The 26,273-nt window shown below is 50.6% G+C and overlaps 1 protein-coding gene across 7 annotated transcripts in view; it reads left to right on the forward strand.

The window, feature by feature from the left end:
• Nucleotides 1–26,015, forward strand: part of LOC116951848 (protein strawberry notch homolog 1-like) — a 115,174-nt gene extending 89,159 nt beyond the window's left edge. For 4 of the 7 annotated variants that reach the window (XM_076073913.1, XM_032970637.2, XM_032970636.2 and 1 more), the window contains 12 exons: nt 695–807; nt 1,855–1,926; nt 3,397–3,502; nt 3,995–4,066; nt 7,071–7,118; nt 7,289–7,435; nt 9,581–9,675; nt 10,958–11,050; nt 13,858–13,995; nt 14,978–15,054; nt 15,955–16,145; nt 17,072–26,015. In XM_076073913.1, coding sequence (XP_075930028.1) covers nt 695–807; nt 1,855–1,926; nt 3,397–3,502; nt 3,995–4,066; nt 7,071–7,118; nt 7,289–7,435; nt 9,581–9,675; nt 10,958–11,050; nt 13,858–13,995; nt 14,978–15,054; nt 15,955–16,145; nt 17,072–17,232 — 1,313 coding nt within the window. In that variant the 3' untranslated portion in view covers nt 17,233–26,015. The remainder of the gene's footprint in view (nt 1–694; nt 808–1,854; nt 1,927–3,396; nt 3,503–3,994; nt 4,067–7,070; nt 7,119–7,288; nt 7,436–9,580; nt 9,676–10,957; nt 11,051–13,857; nt 13,996–14,977; nt 15,055–15,954; nt 16,146–17,071) is intronic. The other 3 variants (XM_032970633.2, XM_032970634.2, XM_032970635.2) reach the window with 3 other exon arrangements.
• The last annotated feature ends 258 nt before the right edge of the window (nt 26,016–26,273 follow it).

Genomic DNA, 26,273 nt, shown 5'->3' on the forward strand with positions numbered 1-26,273 from the left:
CTGGCCGGGTGGCACTTTGAACCCACCATCAAAAATACATGCGTTCGAATCCCAGGTCCGGGGTCGATTCCGGCCCATTGTTCCTCTGCGATTGAACGATTACCGCTGAGCGGAGAGAATGTTCTTCCTGCGTCGATGCTTGCGCACAGCGTCGTCCAGTGGAACTTTTGCAGTTGATTTTGAGACCAACAGTGGAGGTGAGCTCCCTCGGATGAATTGAGACAACGTTTTTTTACTTTTTGAGTGCCAACTGGAGCCGCCATACCCGGAGGAACTTCACGGAGAACGACGCTCACTGACACCGCGCTTCCCGCTAGCCTTGTTGTTGACCGGGCGTCGCAGTGGTGAGATGTTAACTACCTCACTTGGTGCGCAGGAGGTCGTGGGTTCGATCCCGACCCTTAATTACTTGTATATTTGGAGTTTGCATGTTCCCCCGGTGGTCGCCGTGCATTTTTCTCCGGATCCTCCGGTTTTTCCCTCCACATTTAGAATCAACGTGCGTTCAGAGTATTTGACTGCTATAAATTTCACGTGATAAGCCACTTCGTTGAGCTATCATTTGTGGCCAGGTCACTTCTGCTTTATAGCTCAGTGGGCTAAATAGCTCAGTGGGCCTTACCTGGTAAACATTTTTCTTTTGTATATTAAAAACATAATTAATAGACACCTGTCGATTGTGTCGCGCGTGCAGGTCGCACGCACCGCTCCAACCAGGTGTCGGCTCCTGAGTATCTCTTCCTCATCTCGGAGCTCGCCGGAGAGAGGAGGTTTGCCTCGATCGTGGCCAAGCGACTGGAAAGCCTGGTGAGTGTGACGCGCAACGCTCTGCTTTTTTCCACAATCGCCCTGTCCAACGCTGAGGTTAGTCGTCTACCTTCACTGCAGCAGCAGCAGCAGGAGCAGCAGAGAACCCATTGAGTCACGCATGGAACCAGGACCCAGAGGGATCCTGCGTTAAGAGCAGGTCGTCAGTCACCTGTAACTAACGTAAATCGAAAGTACTGAAATCGAAGCACATTTTCCTCCGTAAGAAATAATTTTAATTAAATATGGTATGTGGGGGAAAAAAAAATTAGAATAGCGAATACACACGAAGGAGACTATAGCCAGTCAGGGACGCTGACACTTGGGCGCCTCGGGACATCTGGCGCCTGAACGTTTGCCGTGGAACGTAAACAAATTGGAGCTTCACATTAAAGTTGCTAAATCTGGAGCACATCATGGCGAGGTACCACAGTGCGTACAGCGGGAGGGCTTGAATCGTGGTGTTACTATTTCTACGGAGCCTCCAATGCGGTAACATCTCAAGGTGCCAGAGCAACTTGTTGGTGGATCAACGCACAGACGTTGATCCACCAACAACTCCCTTCATGTGGGCGTCGTGGAGTTGCCGTGCCCTGGCTCGCCAGGTGAAGGCAGCGCAGCGACATGTGGACTCCATCTGTATTGGAAAGAGCGTTTGCCCATTCGTCCACGTGGGCCTTCTCCGGACGCTCCGCTCTCCACGCATTGATTGGCCGATAACGCCTTCATGTACAGAGGACCGCAGAGCTTGGTTGTGGAACTTGGTGGCGGCTCACCCCGCGTGGCTGCCCTCCTACCCCGTCTGTGATCCTCGTCCCTCCGAGTGGTTTTCTCTCTCTCTACGAGAGTGAGCGAATGCTGTGTGGTAGTGGCGCCCTTACAAGTTCACATTATTTTTGTTTATATGGCTGAACGTGAGTGGCGCCAATCGCATCACCGCCGCTCTGGCCTTGCCGGCCTTAATAGGAGCTAGCGAATAGCGGTGAAGCCGGGCCGTGTGTCTATCCACGCGGGGTTTGTCTCATCGTTGTGTGTTGACGCACGCAGGGAGCGCTGACGCACGGAGATCGGCGAGCGACGGAGTCGCGAGACATGAGCCGATTCAACTTCGACAACAAGGTGAGCGGAGAGCTTTCCCGGGTTTTAAACGCGCTCTTACACGCGTGCACTTTTTTAAATACAAAAAATTAAACCGCAAACAGATTTAAATGACAAATTCTTTAGAAATTACGGACCTGGTAAGTTTGTGGGTGGTAAGGTGAAGTGTGTATTTTTGAGGTGCCAGTGACATGTTTAACAGCCCGAATGAAAATGTATTTGTTAGTAATTTTACTGAGGCAACTATTTAATTAACAATCTCAAACAGGTGCTTTTTTAATGTAATAATGTCAAATTGGCACCTCTATGATGAGCATGGCTCCAGCGCTAATAAGAATGGAAAGAAGAACCCAGGACGAGCCCAGTGGTTTGTCACACCTCTGTTGCTCGGTGGGGGTCGAGCCTGCTGTGTAATGCTTAAGATAGGTGAGCAGCATGGATAAACAGGTGCTATAGGCTGCCGTGCTCCAGCGTCTGTGCTCCACGACCTCCACCGGGCCCGCACTGAGCCGCGTGGTGAAGTGTGGTCAAAACACTCCTCAAAACCTCCGTCACGTCTTAATGTATTATCCCTAAAGTACAATCCATCTTACGGTCCAATACACAACCCACTTCACATTCCACATAGAACCCGAATTGTGTCCAATACACTGATCGCTTATCCTCATCCGATGCAGAAACCTTCATTGACCCTATACAGAACGATGTTCTCATCTGATGTGGGACCCTTGTCTCATCCGACGCAGAAGTGTCGTGCCATCGAATCCCAAACCCTCGTGTCGCCCGTGCCAAGCTGTCTTCAAATAAAATGCAATAGACCCTCCTCCTTATTCGAGGCATTCATCTCGACTGTCCAATGGAGATTGCTTTCGTAAAGCATCCGATGGCGTCCGCGTCTGAAGATGATGCCGCACACACACACACAGGGGGGACCATGCGCATCGAGAAGCCTTGCAAGTATTATTATCATCATCATCATCATCGATTCTCTTGACAATATCTTGGCACCATGCAGAAAGAAAGAGAGGGAAATGAGATGGAAATAAGGCAAATGTCAGTTTAACACGTAAACAGGCTTTCGCGACCACTATCATTTATAATATAGTTTTTTTGCGTTAGATCGCGTAAATATATAAATGTGTCGTTAAACCCCGCCACCACCCGACACAGCCAACTAGTAAGGTTTGTCACGTAAACAGAACGTGCCAATTCGTTACGAGTACAGCACACCGGTGTGTTGGAGAGCAAATCCACAACATTTACAATCTGAGTACGACGTTTCACCAGTAATTACAACTAGCTTTATCAGGTGAGAGCCAAGAGCAAAGGTGTAGCATCCTTGTCTTTTTGAATGGGGATATGAGATTGACTTACAGTAAAGGTGTGAGCGTTCTCGTGTTTTGAATGGGGGCGCTCGGTCGACTCCGATGTGAAGACCCGTCGATCCGATCGGCTGGCCGCTTTGTTTCCCCGTGACGTGCGCGTGTGCAGTACGGCAGGGAGGCCATGGAGAAGGTCCTCAAATCGCTCATCAACCAGATCGACTTCCACTACATGGTCCCACCGCCGGCTAGCTACGAGGGTGACTTCTTCGAAGGTCCGTCTCGACGGCTGCCACCTTTCACCCCCTCCTCCCGTCGTTGGTGCTCCGGCCTCCAGAGGGGCTCTTCCTTGCGGTGCCTCCCCCCCGGGGAGAGTTCCCGTGCTGCCGCACGCGTCGTGCCGTCTTCATGTGGCGATCGGCTTTTGTTTGCCAGGCCGCTGCTGCGCGAGGGCCCTCCCCGTGCCGTGTGGGGGCCATGGGGGGAGTTATTTTGGCCGTCCTTCGCCACGCTGGTCGGTGCGGGTTGGAGAAAGGCAGTGGAGGGGAAGGAGGGTGCAGAGATGAGGGATGTACAAGTGCAGTACAACATTTGTTTTTTTGCTGCACTGCAGTGAAATTGTAAATGGTCTCACGGTATTGGATTTCTCTCGTCCGAATGAAGGCTCCGATTCTGATTGTCATCACAATTTCCCAAAGAAGGTACTGGCCACCGGCCGGATGAACAGTGGCTATTTGGAGGATGACTGCAATGCGCTGCTGTTACAGATATGAGGCAAGGTCTGGTGGGAGTGGGGCTGATTACGAAGGATTACAAAGGAAACTACTCCATTGAGAAAGGTACGGTTCGTGAGCATGCCCTGATCATCACTTCCGCCTGTACTTCGCCTCCGATTCGGTGTTGATTACACAGTATGAGCTTCTTCTCTCCTCATGGTAGTCAGTCTTTCCTTTTGGCTCACTCACTCTTGATTCACTACATCAACTCCTGTGGGTTTTACACGGGGCACTTCCCCCCTGCGCTCATTGGAGACGATGTCTCCTGGATGTCTCGGTAGAGACACTGTCCCTTCTGGGTGAGTCAGTAGAGTCACTGTCCCCCTCTGGGTGAGTCAGTAGAGACATTGTCCCCTCTGGGTGACTCAGTAGAGTCACTGTCCCCTGTGGGTGTCTCAGTAGGGTTACTGTCCCCTCTGGGTGACTCAGTAGGGTCACTGTCCCCTCTGGGTGACTCAGTAGGGTCACTGTCCCCTCTGGGTGACTCAGTAGGGTCACTGTCCCCTCTGGGTGACTCAGTAGGGTCACTGTCCCCTCTGGGTGACTCAGTAGAGTCACTGTCCCCTCTGGGTGACTCAGTAGAGTCACTGTCCCCTCTGGGTGACTCAGTAGAGTCACTGTCCCCTGTGGGTGACTCAGTAGAGTCACTGTCCCCTCTGGGTGACTCAGTAGGGTCACTGTCCCCTCTGGGTGACTCAGTAGGGTCACTATCCCCTGTGGGTGACTCAGTAGAGTCACTGTCCCCTCTGGGTGACTCAGTAGGGTCACTGTCCCCTCTGGGTGACTCAGTAGGGTCACTGTCCCCTCTGGGTGACTCAGTAGAGTCACTGTCCCCTCTGGGTGACTCAGTAGGGTCACTGTCCCCTCTGGGTGACTCAGTAGAGTCACTGTCCCCTCTGGGTGACTCAGTAGGGTCACTGTCCCCTCTGGGTGACTCAGTAGAGTCACTGTCCCCTCTGGGTGACTCAGTAGAGTCACTGTCCCCTCTGGGTGACTCAGTAGGGTCACTGTCCCCTCTGGGTGACTCAGTAGGGTCACTGTCCCCTCTGGGTGACTCAGTAGGGTTACTGTCCCCTCTGGGTGACTCAGTAGAGTCTCTGTCCCCTCTGGGTGACTCAGTAGAGTCACTGTCCCCTCTGGGTGACTCAGTAGAGTCACTGTCCCCTCTGGGTGACTCGGTAGAGTCACTGTCCCCTCTGGGTGACTCAGTAGAGTCACTGTCCCCTCTGGGTGACTCAGTAGAGTCACTGTCCTCTGGGTGACTCAGTAGAGACACTGTCCCCTCTGGGTGACTCAGTAGAATCACTGTCCCCTCTGGGTGACTCAATAGAGTCACTGTCCTCTGGGTGACTCAGTAGAGACACTGTCCCCTCTGGGTGACTCATTAGGGTCACTGTCCCCTCTGGGTGTCTCACTAGAGTCACTGTCCTCTGGGTGACTCAGTAGAGACACTGTCCTCTCTGGGTGACTCAGTAGGGCCACTGTCCCCTCTGGGTGACTCAGTAGGGTCGCTATCCCCTCTGGGTAACTCAGTAGAGACACTCCCCTCTGGGTGACTCAGTAATGACACTGTCCCCTCTGGGTGAGTCAGTAGAGACACTGTCCCCTGTGGGTGTCAGTAGAGTCACTGTCCCCTCTGGGTGAGTTAGTAGAGACACTGTCCCCTCTGGGTGACTCAGTAGAGTCACTGTCCCCTCTGGGTGAGTCAGTAGAGACACTGTCCCCTCTGGGTGACTCATTCGAGACACTGTCCCCTGTGGGTGACTCAGTAGAGTCACTGTCCCCTGTGGGTGACTCAGTAGAGTCACTGTCCCCTCTGGGTGACTCAGTAGGGTCATTGTCCCCTCTGGGTGACTCATTAGAGACACTGTCCCCTGTGGGTGACTCAGTAGAGTCACTGTCCCCTCTGGGTGACTCAGTAGAGACACTGTCCCCTCTGGGTGACTCGGTAGGGTCACTGTCCCCTCTTGGTGACTCAGTAGAGTCACTGTCCCCTCTGGGTGTCTCAGTAGAGTCACTGTCCCCTCTTGGTGACTCAGTAGGGTCACTGTCCCCTCTGGGTGACTCAGTAGAGACACTGTACCCTCTGGGTGACTCGGTAGGGTCACTGTCCCCTCTTGGTGACTCAGTAGAGTCACTGTCCCCTCTGGGTGTCTCAGTAGAGTCACTGTCCCCTCTTGGTGACTCAGTAGGGTCACTGTCCCCTCTGGGTGACTCAGTAGAGACACTGTACCCTCTGGGTGACTCGGTAGGGTCACTGTCCCCTCTTGGTGACTCAGTAGAGTCACTGTCCCCTCTGGGTGTCTCAGTAGAGTCACTGTCCCCTCTTGGTGACTCAGTAGGGTCACTGTCCCCTCTGGGTGACTCAGTAGAGACACTGTACCCTCTGGGTGACTCGGTAGGGTCACTGTCCCCTCTTGGTGACTCAGTAGAGTCACTGTCCCCTCTGGGTGTCTCAGTAGAGTCACTGTCCCCTCTTGGTGACTCAGTAGGGTCACTGTCCCCTCTGGGTGACTCAGTAGAGACACTGTACCCTCTGGGTGACTCGGTAGGGTCACTGTCCCCTCTTGGTGACTCAGTAGAGTCACTGTCCCCTCTGGGTGTCTCAGTAGAGTCACTGTCCCCTCTTGGTGACTCAGTAGGGTCACTGTCCCCTCTGGGTGACTCAGTAGAGACACTGTCCCCTCTGGGTGACTCGGTAGAGAGACTCTCCGCAATGTGCCCATTTCAGCCAAATTCCCAGCTGAGTGCTTGGGGGTAAAGTGCAGTGGGATATCATTGAGTCATTTATTTTGGCCCCATAATCACCCTAAAGTCATTAAATAAAGACTCCGCATTTCTCGTTGCCTATGGCGATGATGGTGGCGGCAGGGATGATGATGACGATGATGGCGCTGATGATGCTGAATATTTCCTTCATTCATCTCGAGCGAGAGGCTTTGACTTTTTACCGGCGGAAACGGCGACTGTCGCGAAACCGAGTTTTCACTCCTCCGTCGTCGTCCCCGACTGCAGTTTCCTCCGAGTGGCAATGCTGATGCAGTGCCTTCGCCCCTCTCTCATGCAGGCATGAACCAGTACTCGCACAATGGCGTGCAGTTGGGACCGAATCAAGGTACTTTTGGGTCTGCTCCTACTTTCCTTTGTAGCTCTTCTTCAACTAGTACTCCCCCCCCCCCCCCCCTTCTTGACAGATTTGAAGATGCGGTGACGATCGCACGGCGCGTTGAAACGTGCGTGTATTATTGTTTTGTTGTACTCGCCCACGGCCACTGTGAAACAAAGCAGAGCTGGGCCTCGCCAAGTTCCTCAACCGGATTCTGGGCATGGAGGTGACGAAGCAGAACGCCATCTTCCAGTACTTCATCGACACGTTTGAAGTCACTATCGACGCGGCCAAGAAGGAGGGCAAGTACGACATGGGGATTTTGGGTAAGGCCCCCACCGTCACGTGTTGTGTTGTTAAACTCAACTACGGTATTTTTATGTTACCAGATAAGGCCCACTGGGGCCCACAAATGATAGCTCAACCAAGTGGCTTATCACGTGGACATTTATAGCAGCAGGAAAATACTCTAGATGCACATTGGTTCTAAATGTTGAGGGCACAACCAGAAGTCCTGGGGAGAGAACACGCAAAGTCCAAATATACAATAGGCGTCACGGTCGGGATCAAACCCACAACCTCCTCCATACCAGGCAAGGTAGTTGACAACATCTCGCAACCCTGGCGAGATGTCAGTACGGAAGAAGTTCTACATACATCCAACCCTGGGCTGTGGTCAGAGCACCCAATTTAGATTTCTTACTATTCTTTACTTTACCGGGTCACGCCCACTGAGCCACAGCTCTTTTTCAAAAGCGACCTGGCGACGGAGTGGCTTAACACGTGGAAATTTATAGCAGCCAGTTACTCTAAGCGCACGTTTCATATGACAATTACTGCGGCGTGTTGTATGAACCGTAATAATTGTACGCTCCACCGTCCGCTTGAAAGGGGACGTTAGAGATCCCCTGACGTTATTTGGAAGTGCGGGCCATCGTGTGGCCCGCGTCGGATTTTAAATTTGACTGTCACACCGCAAATTGCTCAGTTGGGAATTTTACACAGCACAAATCGCCGATCCCCCCCCCCCCTTACTGGCAAACGAATGCTCACAACTGGGATAAATATTCTGGCTTGGAAGCAGTTCGATTGGCTGATTGTGGACCGGCAACTCTGAACCGCGCCGCACAAGTGATGCGTGTGTCTCCTCTGGGTGCCTCTCTGAATGCATGGTGTGTACGTTCTCCCCCAGTTCTGCATGGCTTTCCCATGGGTTCTACGTTTTTTCCCCCCTCACACCTAAACCCCCCCCCAAATACAATGTCTAATTTAATATCATATTTATAGAGCGCTTGAAGTAGTTTGAAAAAGAAACGGCGACATGAGAATGATTTAGATGGCAGGGGCGTGCGAAGATTGAGGAATGAGTGATGGCAGCAATAGAGGGGTAATTAGGGGATCACGAAAGGGGAGGGATGGGAAGGAGTGGAGGGGTGAGGGGAAAGAAGAGGAAGAGAATGGGCAACGGAGAAGAGGTGAACTTTAAGAGAGGAACAGAAGGAGGTTTAGGAGTGGTACTGCCTTAATGCACAGGGGAGGTTGATTCCAGTGGAGGGATTCGAGGATGGAGAAGGAACGGAAATGGGATTGGGCACAGGGAGGAGAGGCAGGGAGAGAGAAGAGTGGGAACGAAGAGGACGAGGTGAAGGGGGACGTGGAAGGAATGAGAGAGGCGAGGTGAGGTAGGGCACGGCCATGGAGAGATTTTAAGACGAATGGGAAGCCATTGGACATGACGGAGGAGAAGCGAAGTTTGAGAGTTAAATGGGAGATTGAAAATTACCCTCGCGGAAGCATTTGAGTTTGTTGGTGGGGAGTGAGAGCAGAGGCGGGGAGACCGAGAAGAAGAGAATTGCAGTAGTCCAGGCCGGGTAAAGATCGGAGCATGAATCAGGAGTTTGGAGATGTGGGTTGGGGCGTAAGTGAGGGAAGAGTCAAAGGGGACACCAAGATTGAGGGCAGAGGAAGCAGGAGTGAGGGAGAGAGAAAGGAAGGAGTTGATGGCAACAGGAGGAGGAGACGGAGAGGCCGGAAAGAAAATGATGTTTTGGATGGATTGAGAGAAGCACAATCCAGGATTGGATGGCAGCCAGACAGGAGGAGGAGATGCGAGAGGACAGGTGAGGAGTAAGACGGAAAGGAGAATAAGATTTGTGTGTCGTCGGCAAAGGAATGATGAGGAAAGCAGAAAGAGGCGAAAATATATTCAAGAGACGAAATATCGAGAGAGAGAATAGTAAGGGACCCAGATCTGACCCCTGCAGAACATCGACACTGAGAGGGGGGAGAGAGGGGATACGGAGCGGTTGAAGGAGACTGAGGAAGTGCGAGAGGGGAGTGCCAGAGATGCCGAGGTCGGGGAGAGTGGAAAGACGAGTGGGCTGATCAAAGGTGGAAGAAATCTCAAGAAGAAAAGATTGGCGTGTAAGGAATTTGCAGTGTGGTTCCTGTCCACCCTTTGCGCCACGCAGACCTCGCGCCTGGCGTGGAGGAGATCAACGAGGAGAAGAAGCACACGTTCAAGATCCCCTCGTCCATGGGCAGTGGGCAGGTGGTGCTCTACACGGTAAGGTCACGTGGGGGTCACGGCGTGGGTCGCGGCGTACGTAGAGAGACGGGGAAGGCATTGCCGCAGCAGCAGCATCAACGCGGTCACCATTGTCAGTGTCATTATCAGTGTCATCATATTCGGTCATCATCTGTACCACCATCGTCATCACATTTGCCGATGTAAGTACTACTCTAGTCGTCACGTTTCGTCATTCATCATGACGACCGTCACGATTCCGTCCATTGTCGACAAGAATCGCCACCTCCGCTCGGTGTTATATAATGTTTCTATAAATACTTTCACCTTCACAGCTAAATTGGTTCACTTGAGAAGAGGAATTTTATCGGCAAATGTTTTTTACTGAAGTTGCCAAGGTCGAGACCGTGGTGAACCTAATCTCCGTCGCTCATGCCCTTCTGAGAGTGATGAGCGACTGATTTCACACTTAAAAGAACGCAGGTTATCACCGTGCGTGCAGAGAGAGGAGGCCGATTTTAATTCCAGAGTTGGGCTGCGTGCGGCGTTAGGGATGAGAAGACCCCCAAAGCGCCATTGCGCAGCCTCATGGGGGCGCCAAAGGAAACGCAGCGCGAGAATCAAAAGGGCGATTTGACTCGCGTGGCTCGGCAGACGATGCGAGAAACTCTCCGAGAGCGCGCACGAGTCGCGGCCGTGCCAGTAAAAGGGGCGGCAGGGCGACGGCGAGACGCAAGAGGCAGGATAAAGATCGCCGTTGGTGAAACGAATCTCCATTGTGTTCTGTCGACGAGTCCTCGCGTCGAATTTGTGGGCAGCGCTGTGGATGGGACGCTGCCGCAGCGGTGGTGCAGCACGCGGGGGCTTGCAATCCTGAGGGCGCCCGTTTGATGCGTCGAGGCGATGTTTGAAACAACGGTGCAACTCTGTTAAATCCCCGCGCCTCTGCCCGTCCGGCGGTATGCATCGGCGCACCGCAGCCCGTTGTCGGTTGGCGGGTCACGTGTGGTGGGGTCAAATGTGGGTATGCCCACTTTTTCCAAGACGTCTAACCAGTGCGGAAGGGTAGACCAAAATCCCCTCCAGAGGGTGCTCTCTGTACCCCTCTAGAGCTCCCTCCAGCGGGGGCCTTTCTGCCGGCGTTGAATGGCTACGCATTTCCCTTTCACCTTACGCTAGACTGGTAGACCCAGCGCCGCGCGTGGCATAGGAATGATTTGCGCCATGCGTTAGACGGCCGCTAGGCGGAGAGCATTTGCGCGGCATTGCGATCGAGTCTCACCTGCTGCTTGCATTTCCCCCCCCCCCTCGCCGCGTGCAGGTGAAGGTCGACCGAGGAATTAGCTGGGACCACGCGTTGGAAAGGAGAAAAAAGATGACGGGACTGAACGACGGATTCTACGTCATGAAACTGGTAAATCCAGGGGTGGAGTCTGAACCGCTTCGTACACATATGTGTACGGCATCACTTTTTCTTCTTATGACGGAAGAAAAACTGAAATAAAATAACTTTATCCGTACCGAGGCTCCTGCAAGGCCACGCGGGAGGGGCGTGTGGCGCAGTTTGGCGCCAGCTGACGTAGAGTGGCAGTCGTGTCGCTACGGTTCTCTGCGGTGAGTAGCGACAGCGACGCTACGCCTCTCTAAACAAAATGATTGCTGAACCGCCTGCACGTTACAAGATTAAGCGGTGAACGGGGCACCCACCCTGCAACTTGCAGACATCTCGAAACGGGAAAGGGTTAACAGACACGCCGATGAATGGACTCCTGGGCTTTGCACCAGTAGTGATTATGAACTATTGAAAGGCCCAAGTAAGTGTAGCTTGTGCTAATTTATACAATGGTCAGATTCTTTTTACCGGGCTGTAATTATGTTACCATGGAATTTGACCATAAACATATTTTAATTGTTTGATAATGATGACACTGCTGCTGTTGGCTGTGGTGCACAAGCACAAATAACCAAATGTATACATTTGTAAATTACAAACGTATACGTTTGTATGGTGAGACCTGGAGACGGCACTTGACATCGTGAGGCCTGATGAAGAATTAATGTTAGATGTGTTAGCAGCCACGTGGTCGCTGTGGTTCGAACGCATCACCTGCAATCAAGAAACCCCCCCCCCCCCCCCCATGTCCCCCCATACCCCACTCAGTTTGACTCGGCCCTGCTCAGTGAAGGGTCCACTCAGGTTTGGTTTTCCACCACCGGATGGCGATGGAATACTTTGAGGGACCCCTCGATTTGTCTCACGCGCTAGTCATCTCAGCCCTTCACTCCACCTGAATGAAGGGTCCAGTCAGCCTTTCATTCATCCTAAATGAAGGGTCCACTCAGTCCTTCATTCCTCCTGAATGAAGGGTCCACTCAGCCCTTCACTCCACCTGAATGAAGTGTCCACTCAGCCCTTCATTACTCCTGAATGAAGGGTCCACTCAGCCCTTCACTCCTCCTGAATGAAGGGTCCACTCAGCCCTTCACTCCTCCTGAATGAAGGGTCCAGTCAGCCTTTCACTGCACCTCAAGGATCCACTCAGCCCTTAATTTCTCCATGAAACAACATACGTGCGAAGTCAACAGCAGTCACTCTGGTGGTGTAACTAGCCCTTGCCATGAGTATGCGGGATTTCCACCGTTTGTCTATGGGCTACCATTGGTGACGAGTGCCTGCCCGCTTTTTTCTTTCTTCCTATTGTCCGCGTGGAGAATCATTGAACGGAGTGGAGACACCGGCTGTGAGGGCTCTGAAACGTGCAACGAATTTGGCACGAAGGGGCCACGGGCGCGCACCGCCCGGTGTCTGCGCATGAAACAAATCGAGGATTCTTTCAAAGTATATTCCATCGCCATCCAGTGATGGGAAACCAGACATCTTCAGACGAGTTTGAGTCTTCGTTCACCGATCACGTAACCTTTTTGGGAGCATTGTAACGTGTAGCCAGTGCCGGATTATCCAAGGAGCAAAAGTAGCCACATATACTACGGGCCCCGCACTTTCAAGGGCCCCGCGCTAAATGCTTTTAAGCAATCAATTCCGGTTTAGTGATTCTGCACTAACTATTACTAGACTGCCTTCAAACCTTTATGAACGACTGGGTGTTTAAGGTTAGCGATTTGTCGTATTATCTGGCTGTATAGCAAATGAAAGAATACAATTACTTTACTATGCAAGTGGACAATTTGTGTTTTCATTTATATTTTTTGTTATTTAGGTCTCCTTTATAACATATGCTGCAGGGCCTGTACTAGCCTAATCCGGCACTGCGTGTAACCGCTCTATAGATGGCGTTTTCAAAGTGACGTAATTAGATTTCGTAAAATATTAAGATTAATTTCTACAAACGCGTCACGTGTCTAATGGCAGAAAAATTGGCAGTGTGATCTAATTTTAGGCATTGCGGTACGATGTGTGTGCGTTGGCTGTTAAGCCGAAATGCCCATAGTCATTTCGCCCCTTCAGTTTCGTTGTTTGTGGAATTATTCTCCAATAAAAACAAATGACCTCATGGCCTTTCCAGCTGCCAGTTGAGCACCAAAACCATCGCTCACCACCTGTTGCGATTTAGCAAAACACAATCGAGATGCATTTCATTCCACACCCCCGATTAGCACGGTTGGCTACGTACGGTGCGAAAGAAGTTAAATGTACGTATGTACGTAACATCAGTACTTCACACACGGTCCGTCTTGCGTCACCGATGCCTTGGGCTGTCCGCTGCCTCCCCTCGTCCCTGCCTGCAGCTTTCGCTCGGCGCTCTCCCCACGTGTCCCCTCTATAAACGTGCATTTAGATGATTTTGGTTGTTTTGCCGATTTATATTTCCACATGATAAACCACTTTTGTTGAGCTATCGCTTGTGGCCAGGTCGCCTCTGAAAAATCAGCTAACAGCTCAGTGGACTTTACCTGGTAAACTATTTTTTTGCATTTTTGTTTAAGTGATTTTGTTTACCTTTCCTCTACTTTGCACTCCTATCGTGGTTTTATTACCGTTTGTTGTTGCAACGTTCTGACCCGCCCTGTGAAAAAAAAAAATCGTTAAAGCTCATCGTATTTCTCCAGATTAAATAAATATTCTGACCGTGAGACGCTCCCACCCTTCCACGACTCTTGTCGGCGGCCACCCTCCTCCCATCGTCGACGGGGGGTGGGGGGGGGTGGGAGGTTAAAGGGTTTTGTTGTGACGCCCTCCCCACTCTCGTTGGGGATCCACAGATGCGCTCGGGCCGGCAGATGGCGATACTCGCCGAGGAGTTTGACAAGGAGAAGAAGCTGTTCGTCATCTACCGACCAAACACAGGAAAGCAGCGTCACCAGGAGGAGCTCCGTGACCTCAGCAGGAAATACGACAAGGTAGCGGCGCGTCCAGCGGGCTTCTGTGGGCGTTCTCGCCGGTGTGCATCTCTCCGGTTGCTGGGAGATGTTATCTCCCGCAGCCTTGTATGCAGGAGGTCGTGAGTTCGATCCCGACTCCTGACGCCTGCTGTGCATGTGGAATTTGCGTGTCTCTATCCCCGCGGTCGCGAGGATTTTTCCACCGGGTCATCTGGTTTTTTTTCCTCCACGTTTATAATCAACGTGCATTTAGAGTGTTTGGTTTCTAGAAAGTCCCACGTGATAAGCCACTTCATTGAGCTATCATTTGTGGCCAAGTTGCTTCTGAAAAAGAGCTACATAGCTCAGTGGGCCTTACCTGGTAAAAAAAATATATATTTTTAGTTTTCAGATCATGCCGCGCGATGTTAGGCACGACGTCCGATGTTACGCTCTGCGCGTTCTTATTTTTTTTTTTAAGGAGGGCGCAGACCACGTGGGAGCAATGTTACTCGCACACGCGATGTTAATTTTCCAGCTTTGTTAACAAAACAAGGAAGGAATATCATGCATATGCGTGTATTCTGAAGCACTGTTAGTGATAATGTTACATTCCTAAGCTCTGCGGCCACATGGCCCTTGACGTGTGACGTCATCGCCCTGGCCTGCCAGGCAAATTCTCGCAGCGGTAGTTTTTTGATGCCCAGTTTTGGGAAACTGATAAATTTGGCCGTTTTTCTATCGGGCTAAGTTTCTAATAGCAATGTAAAATACATTATAATTGTGTTCGTAGTGAATCGGCTTTCCCCGAGTTATTGTGGGGGTATTCCCCGCGACAGATGGACAGGCGGACACAGATAATGCGCTCGCAACCATGGTTGGAAAAATGCAAACGATTGAATGTGCGGTGCTGCTAATGCGTTATTACATTACTCATGCCTGAGTGATTTTTGGCCACGGTGAAAACGGCACAGGGGAAGCATTTCTCCTCACTTGGCGCATTTCCAATCTCCCCCTTCAGGTCACGGAAGAGGAGGCGGAGGATGTCTGGAAGTACCAGTACGACTGGTCGTTCGACAGTTGCAGCCACGCCTTCTGGTCAGTCGAAAGAGGGGGACGGTGGGAGGAGGTTTCTCATGATCGTGGTGGGGCAAAGTGTGGGTAACCTCGATCGCGTACCTCTGCTAGTTAATTCCTCTTACATCTCGCGATGGGAGGGGAGTGGTGGCCAGAGAACTCTAAGATTATCATAATAATAATAATTTCAACTTGTGAAGGGGCACCGCACAGCGTCCGCTCGCTCTGGTAGAGAGAGAGAGAGAACGACTCGGAGGCGCTAGGTGGCGGGACCACAGGTGAGCGGGAAGGCAGCAGCAGCCACGCGGTGAGGAGCCGGCGCTGCCAGCAATTGCCCCAAGCCCTGCGGTCCTCTGTGTATTTAGGTGTTTATCGACCAATTGACGAGCGTTTGCATGTGGGAGGAAACCGGAATACCTAGAGAAAATCACAAACGTGTGCGAGGGAGAAACACTCTATCCCTTCCAGACGGAACAGGTGGAGTCCACGCACGTTAAACTTCTTTCGCGCCGAGCCAACTGTGCTAATCTGGAGTTGTGCGATTAGCACGATTTGTAACCGCACGCCGCTCGTTTTCCCTGTAAAATATGAAGAAACACCGTGATTGATCATTGGCTGTAAACCTGCGGTGGGCATTGCAGTGTGGGGTATTGTCCAGGGTGCAAAGTTAACCATGGGGCAGGGCTCCATCACAACGAATCCCTTCTCCCATCCGTAAGCGTGTCGCGTGTATCTTGTGGCGGCTGCAGTTATCACCCAGTGTTCCCTGCTGCGTTGAGAACAAAAAATACGAACGTTCGTTCGTACGTTGAACTTCTTTGGCACCGTGCATGCAGCCAACCGTGCGAATCTGGAGGCGTGCGACGAGCTCGGCGTAACATGGCGCCGCTCCGCTCGTTTTTGTTTTCGCCCCCGACGCAGGAGCGGCCGCTGCCGGAACGTGGCGGCGCTCGGCTCTTGCTCGCACGGCGGCCGGCTGTGCCTGCACCACGTGCTCTGCGGCACGCTGCTGAGCGTGTGGCGCGGGGTGGAGGACGCCATCCAGCAGGTCACCAACTCCACCAGCATGCAGATCGTGCGGCTGCAGACCAAGGATAAGCGGCGGCAAGTGGGTGAGTGAGAGGCACCGCCACCGCCGGCGGCTCGCGGGGGGGGGGGGAAGGGGGGGAAAAGGGTCGTTCGTGTGGTGCATGGTTTTGCGCGGACGTCCCCGGAGATCGAGCTGGGGTCCTCTTGCCACCCCCGGGGGTGTTTGCGGTCGTGTGAGGTTCTGAGCATCCCCCGCTCGGGGGCGGCTTGTGTTTTTTTTGGAGTACCGCAGGACATCATCGGGGGGTTCTTTTTGCGTTGAGTTTGTTGGCCTTCTTCCGCACCTCTGATTAGCACGGTTTGCGACGTATTTCACGAAATGACTTGAACATACGTACATCAACCGGTGACGTGCCGGCCAGCGGTATTAATATTCATGTTGCTCGGGTGGAAGTCTTGCTGCAGGAAAAACTGCTTTTGACTTCCCGCAATGTAATCGTCTTTGTTATCAACCCCGTGGGACAGCGGGTTGCTTGGTCTCTGAGCTGGGAGTTGAACTCATGACGGCTCACAACTGAGACTCTTAAAGCCCCAACCGCAGTTCTGCAAATACCAAAAAGGGAAAAACCAAGCAAAGGGGTGTAGAGGGCTCACTTTGTGATGGGAGAAGCGCACCGTTACGCGGTCGGCGCATTCACCAACGCATCCCGAGCATTATTCCCGATGAAGACTCTTTGCGAGTCAGCCTTCCTAAATGGTATAACATAAATAAAGTGTACTAACCCAGCCCCTTCATGACTTTCACTTCTTGGTGTTTACAGTGGCCAAGCAGATGGATGTTGGAATGTAATGTAGGGTTTAAAAGAATAATAACAATGTCAACTTTTTTTAAGTTTGCCACACGTGACCCCCCCCCCCTCCTCTCTCCATCATCATCATCATTGCCTCCCCATCCCCACCTCCCCTTCTGCCACGGCCGTCCGTTTTACCCATTCCCCCCCCCCCCCAGGAATCAAAATCCCGGAGAACTGCCTGAGCAAGGTGATGAAGGTGCTGGCCAACCAGGACCAGGCGCTGCTGCTGGCACGCGAGTCGGTCATCGTGCCGTACCCCAGCAGCCCGTCGGCGTTGTTCATCGACGAGACCTTTCCCGACGGCCTCAACGGCTAAACCCGGACGCTTCTGAGCCCCCACCACCACCGCCCCCCCCACCCCCACTAGCCAGATATCCCGAGCCGTATCGCGTGGCGTCGAGGTGGCGGTGGGAGAGGATTGGGGGGGGGGCGTTTGGGTTGGCGACCATCGTAAGACTCGCCGTGTCGTGTCCCTGGCGGCGTCGGCGCCGTCGCTTCGCGGTGACCTCAGTGTGCGTACATACGTGCAGTATACGTGTATATTAGTATTTACTCTGTGTACGTATATTTATGTTGTATTTAGATGTAAATGCAAACATGTCCGCGCGCGCGTGTGTACATATATAAGTATTTATGTGTGTATTTATATATGTTTGTATATAAATTCAGTATATACATTCTGTAAAGGGTAAAAAGAGAAATCCAGTCCGTGTTTTCCCGCCCACCCGCGGAAAAATCTTTTACAAACGCCGCACCGCGGATTTTGTAAACGGCGGCGTCGGGACGGCCAGTGTCGTCGGTGCTCCGGGCCGGTAGGCGGCACCGTCGGGGCCCCCCCCCCTCCCCCCCCCCCCCGGGAGCTCGGTCCCCCATCGACGCCTCGGCTCCTGCCGAGGGGTCCGCGTCGTTTTGGCCCGTCGAGGGGCTCCTCCGCCGTGGGAGGTCGGAGGGGGAAGCGAAGCGGCGGCGTCGATGGAGGCGGCACCGCCCCCCTCCCCCCCTCCCTCCATCCCCTGCCCCCCCCCCCACACCCCATGGAGGTGCCGCTCGTACAATCGTGACCTCCAGTATTGTAGAAGGAAGTTGTATTTTGAGGTTCCCTCCCACACCCCCCACCGCCGCACCCTTGTTCTGACTACATTTGGTTTCGACTTTTAAAGAACCAAAGTGCCTTATGATACACAACTCCCTCTGCCAATCCAGACGTGTGAATGCAGTATGCCCTCGACTCATCTCCGTCGTCAAACTGAAGCCCGTTGTTGTTGTTGTTGTTGTCGTCGTCATCGTCGTCGTCGTCGTCGTTGTTTTCCTACGATGGTTTTAATGAGCGTCGGCCAAGCCAAACAGAACCCACCATCTGCTGTAGGAGGGGGGAGGGGGGGGTGTTGTGCTCGATTGCGAACGTCAGATCTGAAGAGTCCCCAAAACTTGCGCGTTAAGGAACGGCATCACTAACTTTGTCTTCTTAGCCCGGCCGCTGGAACAGACTCGGGAAGCTTCTGTGTTGTTTGTGTGCGTATGTATCGATATAGGCGAGTGTATGCGTATGCGTTACGCACCTCCGATAAGCATGGTTGGATACATACGGTGCGACAGAAGTTCAAAATACATACGCGTCTGTGGATGTGTGCGTGTGTCTCGGCGGCTAACGCGTTGCGCTATGATCTTGGCAACCTGGGTTCAACCCCCGGTCATGACTGACACTGATGGCAATTGGTATCTGAACCGGTTCTGGTCCCGCTCCCTCGGTCGACTCTACCTTGAGCACCCCGTGTGGTTGATGAACATTAGCAGGCGACAAAGGTGGCCGGGCCTGGCGTTGATCACACGTCACCCTCGTGAGCCGTGCCACCCTTACTTAGATGCTCACCACAGCGCTTGCCGCTGTGGTTTGTCAAGCTAAATAGGAGGTCGTATATACGTGTGCGTGTGTGTGTTTATTGCACGTATGTGTACATTAGAGATGTGTGTTGCCAATTTTTTGGGGTTAAACTGAGAAATTCGTGAATTGCGCCTCTATGAAAATTCTGAAAAGACAAGTTTTTGATCGACAAGCTAAAGAGCGTGTGACAGGAAATACCATGACGTGTATTATGACACTCCCACCAAATGTCGCATCACGTGGGATCAGGCGACGCCGGCTGGTGCGACGGCACGTTGACATCCTTACATTATGGAACTGATTCGTAAATCTCAAAAAAGGGCCAAAATCGTCCCTTAAAATCCGAAATCCTACAGTTTCACCAACGAAACTCACCCCTGGTTTTGCGTGTGTTTACTTATGTACGTGTGTTTCTCGTCCCGACGTTCAGCTTTTTCTAGCCGGTGCGAGATCTGTCGGCCCGTACTCGTGCGAGCGCAAATCTTAAACGAACGCTGGCTCGGCGCGTGGGCCGAGCACCCGTGCCGGGTTGAGCCCGGGTCGCAGTGGGCGGTCAAAGTGCCGTCTGTGCGGCCTCCGGGCCATCTTCCCCCTCCGAGCATTCGTCTCGGATGTAATGAGATTGTAGGCATGGGCAGGCGCCACCACCCCCTCCCAAACAGAGAGCGTACCACACCGCCACTTTCATATTCACGTCGAAAATCTACAGGTGGGGGGGGGGGGGGGGGGGGGGGCAGGGGAGGGGGGGGGGAGCGCGTGCAAAACGGGCACGGCATCACGGTTCTTCTGCCAAACGGAAGATGCCCCCCCTCATGCCGACGGATGAATTGGGCGGGTGGGGGGGGAGGGGCACGTGTCTCATTGTGCTTGTGCCGAATTCCCAAAATCAAATGGGATTTATTGTTGGTTTGTATAACAGCGATGAGACAATTTTTTACCAAAATTCCCACACCGTGGTATGTAATTCTTCTGCACGATATTTATTTTCCTTGTAGTGCCATGCCCTTGTCGTTTATTTTAATTTTTTGTAGAATCGTTTTTTTTTAAATGTTTCGGTTACTGTTGTACAGATCCTTGATGCCAACTTTTTTCGTGGCATTGTGTGAATGTTTTTTTTAAAAACTTGCTCGGGCCTTGATGTCAGGTTTGGTTTGGCCTTGACCTCATTCTATAGAGTCAGCCATACATTATATATATTATATAACGTTAAAAGAGAAAGTTGTGTTTATGTGAAAGGCAGTTTTAAACATAGCATTTGAAATGTACGCACGTGACAATTTTTTTTTAAGCCAAATTTCTATCACAACAGACGAAAAAAGTAGTTTTGAAACAACCGACCAAAATTGTAATTATAATTTTTTATACCAAAAAAAAAATCTTAACATGAAAACCGCTGCTTTAATTTAACCTTATTGTAGCTTAGCCACCACGTAACATTTTAATCTATCCTCTGTCTTAAACTTTGGGGACCACGTTTGCACCTATTCCTCGTTTTCCTTGCATGTCGAAAAAAACCAACCTGTTTTCTTTCACCGCGCGCGAGCTCCCGCACGAGCCGCGATGTCCAACAACGGCTGACGGTGACCTTAGGGTCGCTGTGCCCCCACGCGCCCCGCCTTATCTCGCACGGTCGCCAGCGTTTGACGACAACGCGGTCGCCCCCCTCCTCCTCCCACCCCCACGCACGGATTTCACCTCCAACCGAGCAGGCCCCTCCGGTTCCATACGAGGGTCCCGCGAGTGAACTGTGAGCGAGAGGTCGCGCTTGGCGACCTCTCACCTTTGACATGCGCCGTAGCGTCCCCTTGTGTCCTTGTGTTTCTTGAGTGTTTGCGGTGATGTTTAAGTAGGAGCGGGGCGGCGGCGTGGGAGCGGGGCGATGGAGAATTCTTGTGGCCTGACAAAGATTGCAGTGGCTTGTCCTTGATGATGTCCTCATATTTTTGTGCATGTTTTTTGAAGTGCAAGCCGGACTGTGATCCTCATTCCTTGAGCGTCCCAACATTTTAATTCCACCTGGAAGAACGGTTTTTTTTTGCGCTCCTTTAAACCGGTCGTTCACTTCACACGCGTCGCCCCTTTGGTAATCAGACAAGGTGGATCTCTGATGCGGTTCCGGCCGCGCCGCGTGTTATTTGGGCACGGAGTTCGGAGGTATCACTCCACGCGTGTCGGCGGGCCTCTTCAGCGGGACAAGCACAGCCGCAGGAACCGTCGCAGGCGGTCCCTCTTCGCGTGTGTGGAGATGAGTGGCCGGCAATGGGATCCAGCTCTCTGTCATGCCGTCTAGCCCAGATTACCATACGATGGGATTTCTCTTCTTTTTCTGCAGATGTCTGTGGATTTCTCAACGTCTCTGTTAAAACACTGCGATTTTCACAAGTACATTTAAAAAAAAATTATACAGTAGAGTACAGTTAATCTCTTGAAATGCAGTTTGGCATTACATTAATGTACGTTTATCTGTCCATTCGCCCTTGATAATAGCAAAAACTCAATTACGTCTGTGAATAACACTGCCTTAAAAGCAGGAGTATATAATTGGTGATGTTTTGGGCAGTAGCCCCTTCCGCGTAGTGCAGGAAGGGCCGGCGTCCAACAGGCCACCTATCGTAGGCACCGGTTTCTTTTGAGGCCACGGTGTTGTTCACGAACATGGGTTGTGTTATTTGTGCTTTTTGGTACCACTGCCAATGCAGTGTCACGAAAGTAACTTCGGAATAGCACCACCCCTCCGATGTCAGGCCACGGTCCTTTTTCCCTCGTCCCCTGTTTTGTTGTGTTTGCGGAATACCTGTCGATGCTGACTTTTGAACGCTGCGTTGGGGTTTTGTGGTGGCCAGACTGCCGCTCTTTGCGATCGCCAGGGGGGGTCCCACCCACGGGTCTGAGTTGTCTCTCAATTCGGTAGCCGCGCAGAGAGCAGCCCTCGCCTCGGCTCAAATGTGGCCGGCGATTCCCGGTAATTCCGACCGGAGCTTTCGGACTTATGGCCCAGTCAACGTGGAATGTTGGGTCAACAGTTCCAGCCACATTGGCCCAACGTGGGCCCCAACTCTGGTGTATGTATTGGGGTGTGCGATGCCGAGGCAACTGAATATGTAGGAGCGAAGCTTGTGGCGGGTGGTGTGGTCGTGCATGATGGTGCTCCGACCTGTTCGCTCGTTCGGTGGCATGACATTTTGACCCTTTGCACGTTGCGTTTTAGTGGAAAGCTTCTATTAAATGGGTCGTTGTGTCTTAAGCCATGGCGCTTACTGCAAACAAACATCCGCTCGTTAAAAACGCAATGTGGAATTAATTGAACGAAACGTTGTAGACTCATTTTTTCGCCATATTCCTAACAGAATGTGTTTAGCAAGTGGGAAGAGACATGGGTACGCAGATAAATGCCACATAAAATTAGAAGATTATTCGCAAAAAAAATGAAATGGTTCACCAACCCTCTTGCTCTGCTGTTGCCTTCTGGCCCACCTCATTCCCAGGCAGGTTGTGAGCCCGACAGTGATCTGTGCACGGTCTGCACCCACCCCATTTACAAAGCGATGACATTACCGGCGTATGAAAACAATACTCCAACGATTTACAGGAAAATCTCACTGAGGATCAAATTATACGCTTAAATTTTAGGACATGTTAAAGCGATTCGTTATTCAAATGATGGTGAATCCTTTATTTCAGCTGGTGGCCCTCAGCTGTTGGTGTATATTCCACATTCCTATGACAGGGATTATCTCTAAAAAGCAAAAAAGATCATTTTAACAAACCTAAACTTCTAAATGGGTTTTTATAAAGGCAAAGGGCATTTGGAAGTTGAAGGGTTTTCTGACAGTAACAATTTATAATTTTTATTGTTGTTCCAGTGTGGTGTGTAAATTTGCCATCGTTGTGAAGTAGAATTTCCTGTCGAAGATGTGAGGATCCCGTTGAGATTTGTGTAAGCATTCACAAACCTCGGAAGATTTCTTTTTCCGTTTAACCATTTCACATTTAAGTTTTTTGTAAAAAAAACTGCATTTAATGGAAGCTTTTCAATACGTGCATGTAAATGTGTGGCGTAATATTTTCATTTTAAATTATTATCTATCTGTAAAAGTGCAGCCCTGAATTTTTTTTTCTCTTGCTACTACTGCCGGCTATTTTGTTGGTGAATAAGGATCAAGGGGGGGGGGGGGGGGGCTCGACGCCATAGCTCTGTTGCATTTTCATCCACCGGATTAATTTTGTCAGTTCGCGCGTTAGAATTCTTCTCTCTTAACCTGTTCACACGGTGCAAGTATTTTGACCCCCCCCCCCTCAATGTGTTAGACACGAGCTCAGGTTTCACTCCGTGTGGATGTCGCGTTTTGTCGACTTGGTTCTGCTGCACTGGAAGGGCGACATGGTTGGGTTTTTAGAGTGCAGTTTTAACTCGGTTCCTGACCGCACGTTCACAAACACGAGCCGCTGTGGGACGTATTGCATCCTTCTTTCAGCGGTCTGGGTAGTTCCCAATCACTAAAACGCATTTTCCCAAGATATAGTCCGTGAGCCCCCAGATCCGATATCTCATTCGTTGGTACCGCTTGAAGTGGCATCACTATAGTGGGTTCTAATCTCTTAATGTGGCCAAAAATAGTGAATTATGTGATAAACATTTCATGTTGAAGGAGGTTATCGAATAATTCACTCTTATTAGCCATATAACAAACATTGGTACTTCTAAAGTTGTGCTGCCTTATGTGGTACCAATTTCTGCTTGAGCCCACGAACTAAGACTTTGGAAATACAGAAATCCCACTATACAACACGTGCTATGGGATTATTCGTCTACGGAACAGCTGCAGGCTGCAGGATGGAATATCTTTCACTGGGCCATTCTCAATGGACCAATCCGTTCTACGTTGTTTGTACCTTCAATTCCCTTTCGTGCCACCTCAATGTTTTGTTCAGCTGTTCGCTGATGGCATGCGACTGATGACTACGCAGTTAGCGATGTGTTAATTTCGCATTTCAAAAAACAGAATCTGGCCTGGGCTTGTTACATCGGTGAAATGGATAACAAGACGTACGAATTTGTTTTTATGGGTGACCAAAGACCTTTATCGACTCCCATAGACGATGATTAGAGTGCTGTTAGCGAGCACCTGTTAAGGCAGGAGTGGCAGACGGAGGAGTGGCATGGCCAGAACCACACTTGGCCATCTCTGTCCCACTGGTGCTGATGTTCACTCCCCGAATCCGGTTCTCACTTGAGCACGAGTCAACCTCACGGAGGCTTTGGACTGGTCTTGGTAACACTTGCCGATGCTGTTATTCACGGTCAGGAATCCAACCCAAGTTGCTAGGATCGCATCACAGTGCTTGGACTGCTGTGCCCACTTCTTTGAAAATTTTATTATCGTCGCATTGCAGCTCATTTCCTGACCGCTGCAAGACATCAGTTGCAAGTAATATCTGACCTTATGCTGAGCACCGCCGAGGTCAACTCGGTCTCAAATGAGAACGCATTAGCGTTGCAGGAGATAAAACCACTCGGGCACGGTACTTGCTAAACCACCTTTGCTCACGTGTTGTGCCAGGAACATTCTGCTCGCTAACAGCGCATTCCGCTCGGCTCAATAATGCGATAAACGAGTGACGTGTGCGTGTGTGGGTATGACATTGTGGGAAAACAGTAATGCCAGCTGCATGTAAGACCCGATGTTGGTGTTGATCTTTGGTTCCATCTTCCAAGATTGGCAATCTTTTGAAATCAAATTAACGTACATATGATATTGCAATAATTGCATGTGGAAGTACATTTGTAAACTTAGGAATGCTGACCGCGGAGAGGAGTGAGGATTTGAATTTAAGAAAGCTTGTCCAACTTTGGCAATCAAACGGATCCCATGCCATTCCACTATTTGTAATTTTATTCATTGTTGCAACAACAAAATTATCTCTTCAAATGCGCACGTGGGTTGCCGCTCAACTCCATTGGTGTTTCTGAGCCAGTGGTGGAAATTCTACATTCCTATGGCGGAGGCCATTCTCTCCATAGAATTACCACTGGCGACGTGCCACAAAGCGGTGCTCGTTTTTTTTTATCACCGAGATATTGATTTGACCCTCCAGACCAGGATTTGAATCTGCATCCTCCTAATTGGCGACGCGGTCACTCTAACCCCCCACGGTGTCACGCGGTTAATGAACAATGTCAAATACACAGCGATCAGCAGTTGAATCTTCCATTCGATGCCATTGCGGCGGGGGGTAGCGCAATGTCCGGGGAGACGCGCCGATGGAATAAGACTGTGTAATGTGAATCACAATAAGACTATGAATGGTTGACGATACTGTATCTCTCACACCGAGGTGAAAATCCGCCAGTGGGGCATGCTGGGTAAAACGCTGCAGGCCTGCCGCCACCACATCAGCTGCCTGCTCTGTATCGCTGTCACGCCGGTTAAAGTTTTTGAGACGTACCACTGATAACTCTATGCAGTTACATTGTAATAACGACATATTTATTACACTTTTGTATATGGTAGCAAAAGTATACATTAATACTTTATTTTACCCCTGTAATTATTAGCTCCTTCGTGAGTAAGGTGGCGCAGTTCGTTACCGTTCTTTGACGCGTAAACATTGTTGTAAAGGAAATGGTTAAAGGATTATAAATGAGCTTTTCTGAAAAGTAAAAATAATATCCTTGCCACGTTGTGAGAGATATTTCTTAACGCATTAATAATTAGAGCTTTTTTTATATATATCTACAATCTCTCGTATTGTTTTTTTCCCGTAATTTTCTTAGTACTATGGTTTAAGTTTAGCGATCTATTTCCAGTTAAGAGTTTATATATCTTAAATGGTTCTCCCCGTTTTAACTGTACATTTTACAGATGGTCGGTTACGCGTATTTCATTAAAAGGTATTTATAATTTTTAATCAACTAAACCTTTTTTTTGAAATGTAGTACAATTAGTGTGTTTTGCACTTCTCCAATATGCAGACATCACAAAGCTTAAGTTATTACTATGAATATACATTTGTATCGACAGAACAGTAAATTCCTATACACTGTAAAGTCTACGTAATGTTTCGTGTTGGTTTCATACGTATTCCTATCGAGAATCGTGGGGCGGTTAAGGGATATATGTAATGTTTGTTACATACTTGGGTATAGTTTTAATATTAAAATTTCTCTTGCACTTTGTAAAATTTATGCCTTAATACTATTAAAGATAATGTGTTGACATTATTGTCCCACGCCCACTGCTTTGTGATATGTTGTAGAAATTTAAGGTCACGGTTACAGCGGTCACTCATAGACAAAACAATAATCATGATCTTCTTTGGTTCTTTCGGTAAGGTCACGTAGAATGAGAATAAAATAACACAATACAATTCTCACGACGTTTCGGCCACAACGTAAGCGGCCGTCTTCAGGTGAAAGGTACAGACCTTTCGGGATGACAGAGCTCTGTCTGAAGACGGCCGCTTGCGTTGTGGCC

The sequence above is a fragment of the Petromyzon marinus genome, chromosome 44, assembly GCF_048934315.1.
Source record: "Petromyzon marinus isolate PM22_M1 ecotype Great Lakes invasive population chromosome 44, UKy_Petmar_22M1.pri1.0, whole genome shotgun sequence".
Classification (NCBI taxonomy): domain Eukaryota; kingdom Metazoa; phylum Chordata; class Hyperoartia; order Petromyzontiformes; family Petromyzontidae; genus Petromyzon; species Petromyzon marinus.